Source organism: Somniosus microcephalus, chromosome 19 (assembly GCF_052327205.1).
Source record: "Somniosus microcephalus isolate GS21.2 chromosome 19, FLI_Smic_1.0, whole genome shotgun sequence".
NCBI lineage: Eukaryota > Metazoa > Chordata > Chondrichthyes > Squaliformes > Somniosidae > Somniosus > Somniosus microcephalus.
Window position 1 is genome coordinate 45,774,093 of NC_141005.1, and position 1,962 is coordinate 45,776,054.

At 53.7% G+C, this 1,962-nt stretch overlaps 1 protein-coding gene across 1 annotated transcript in view; it reads right to left on the reverse strand.

The window, feature by feature from the left end:
- ddx54 (DEAD (Asp-Glu-Ala-Asp) box polypeptide 54) overlaps positions 1-1,743 on the reverse strand; it is a 39,464-nt gene extending 37,721 nt beyond the window's left edge. The window contains exon 1 of the mRNA XM_085961739.1: positions 1,486-1,743. Coding sequence (XP_085817865.1) covers positions 1,486-1,629 — 144 coding nt within the window. The 5' untranslated portion in view covers positions 1,630-1,743. The remainder of the gene's footprint in view (positions 1-1,485) is intronic.
- Positions 1,744-1,962: the final 219 nt, after the last annotated feature.

Sequence of the window (1,962 nt, forward strand, 5' to 3'; positions counted from 1 at the left end):
TAGAGTGCAACTCAGTCCTTTCCAACTCTCTCTCTCTTAGGCAGGCCCTCTGAACCGAGGATGACTTGCTTCCACATTAAAAATGAGTTCTCAGGTGACTGATGAGTCCAATGCGGGACCTACAGTCTCTGTCACAGGTGGGGCAGACGGTGGTTGAAGGGGCGGGCAGGTGGGTGGGGTGCTTGGGTTGACGTGCGCTCCTTGCGCTTGGCTTCCGCTTGCTCCCAGCGAAGAGACTCGAGGTGTTCGGCGCCTTCCCGGACGCTTCTCCTCCACTTTGTGCGGTCTTGGGCCAGGGATTCCCAGGTGTCAGTGGGGATGTTGCACTTTTTCAAGGAAGCTTTGAGGGTGTCCTTGAAACGTTTCCTCTGCCCACCTGGGGCTCTCTTGCCGTGTCGGAGCTCAGAGTAGAGTGCTTGTTTTGGGAGTCTCGTATCGGGCATGCGGACGATGTGACCCGTCCATCGGAGCTGATCAAGCGTGGTCAAAGCTTCGATGCTGGGGATGTTGGCCTGAGCGAGAACACTGACATTGGTGCGCCTATCCTGCCAATGGATTTGCAGGATCTTGTGGAGACAGCGTTGGTGGTACCTCTCCAGTGCTTTGAGGTGCCTGCTGTACATGGTCCATGTCTCTGAGGCATACAGAGACATCCTCTGTCATTGAATTACAGTATGCAGACGACGCTTGCGTCTGCGCTCACTCGGACATCGAACTTCAAACCATCGTCAACACCTTCACCGAAGTGTACGAGAGCATAGACCTTACACTAAACATCTGTAAGACAAAGGTCTTCTACCAATCTGCCCCCGCCACACAGTAATGCCCCCCGATAATCAAAATCCACGACAAGGCCTTGGACAACGTGGACCACTTTCCATACCTCGGGAGCTTACTGTCAACAAGGGCAGACGTTGATGACTAAGTCCAATGGTCGCCTGAGGAAGAGAGTGTTTGAAGACCAGGACCTCAAACCCGGCACTAGGCTCATGGTCTACAGAGCAACAGTTTCAACTAAGTCCCTAACGTGGACGTAAAAGATCCCATGGCACTATATCAAAGAAGAGCAGGGAGTCATCCCCGGCGTCCTGGCCAATATTTATCCCTCAACCAACATAACAAAAACAGATTATCTGGTCATTAGCACATTGCTGTTTGTGGGAGCTTGTTGTGCGCATATTGGCTGCCACGTTTCCCACATTACAACAGTGACTACACTCCAAAAGTACTTCATTGGCTGTAAAGCGGTTTGAGACGTCCAGTGGTCGTGAAGGGCGCTATATAAATGCAACTCTTTCACCACTTTTCTAGGCTGCCATGCGCGGCCTGTTGTGCTCCTTCACTCCCCAGATGCTCGTGAACAGGGATGTTGAAAGGGACCCGACCCAACCCGCCGGCTGTACAGCAGCAGAAACGATCACTCGGCTGCTCCGGGCCCGCATGCTGGAGCGGGGGGAAGCGGCCCGCTATTCACCGGCTACCAACCTTGCCGACACCGCCATCCTCCTCGGTGGAAGGGGCCAGCTCGAACTCCCCGCCGTCGCTCTCCACCTCCACGTCCCGGTGGCAGGGCTGAGCGTGGGCCCGGATCTTCCTGCGCTTGTTTGGATGCTTCTTCTTTTGCGCCATTGCTCCTCACGAATTCAAAAACCAAACCGACGGGGACAGGAACGTAACACACGCGTCTCTCAGCAACAACCCACCGGCGCCATGTTCCAGACTCCCGGCAACGTCAGAGGTCAATGGAGGCGCCAACTCTCTGCTAGCAGCGGGGGGGAAGCGGGCATACTTTCGAACTGTTCTGAAACAGCGCTCATAAATATGTATTTTACTTAATTTCTCGACAGTAAATCATGATGTGTATCTACGGTAGTTTGTAATAGTTATAGTATTTTCCTGTTTATTGCCTGGTTGTTGTGCAATGTAATGGTGCCCCCCTCCTCCAGGCTGTGCGGCGATGGG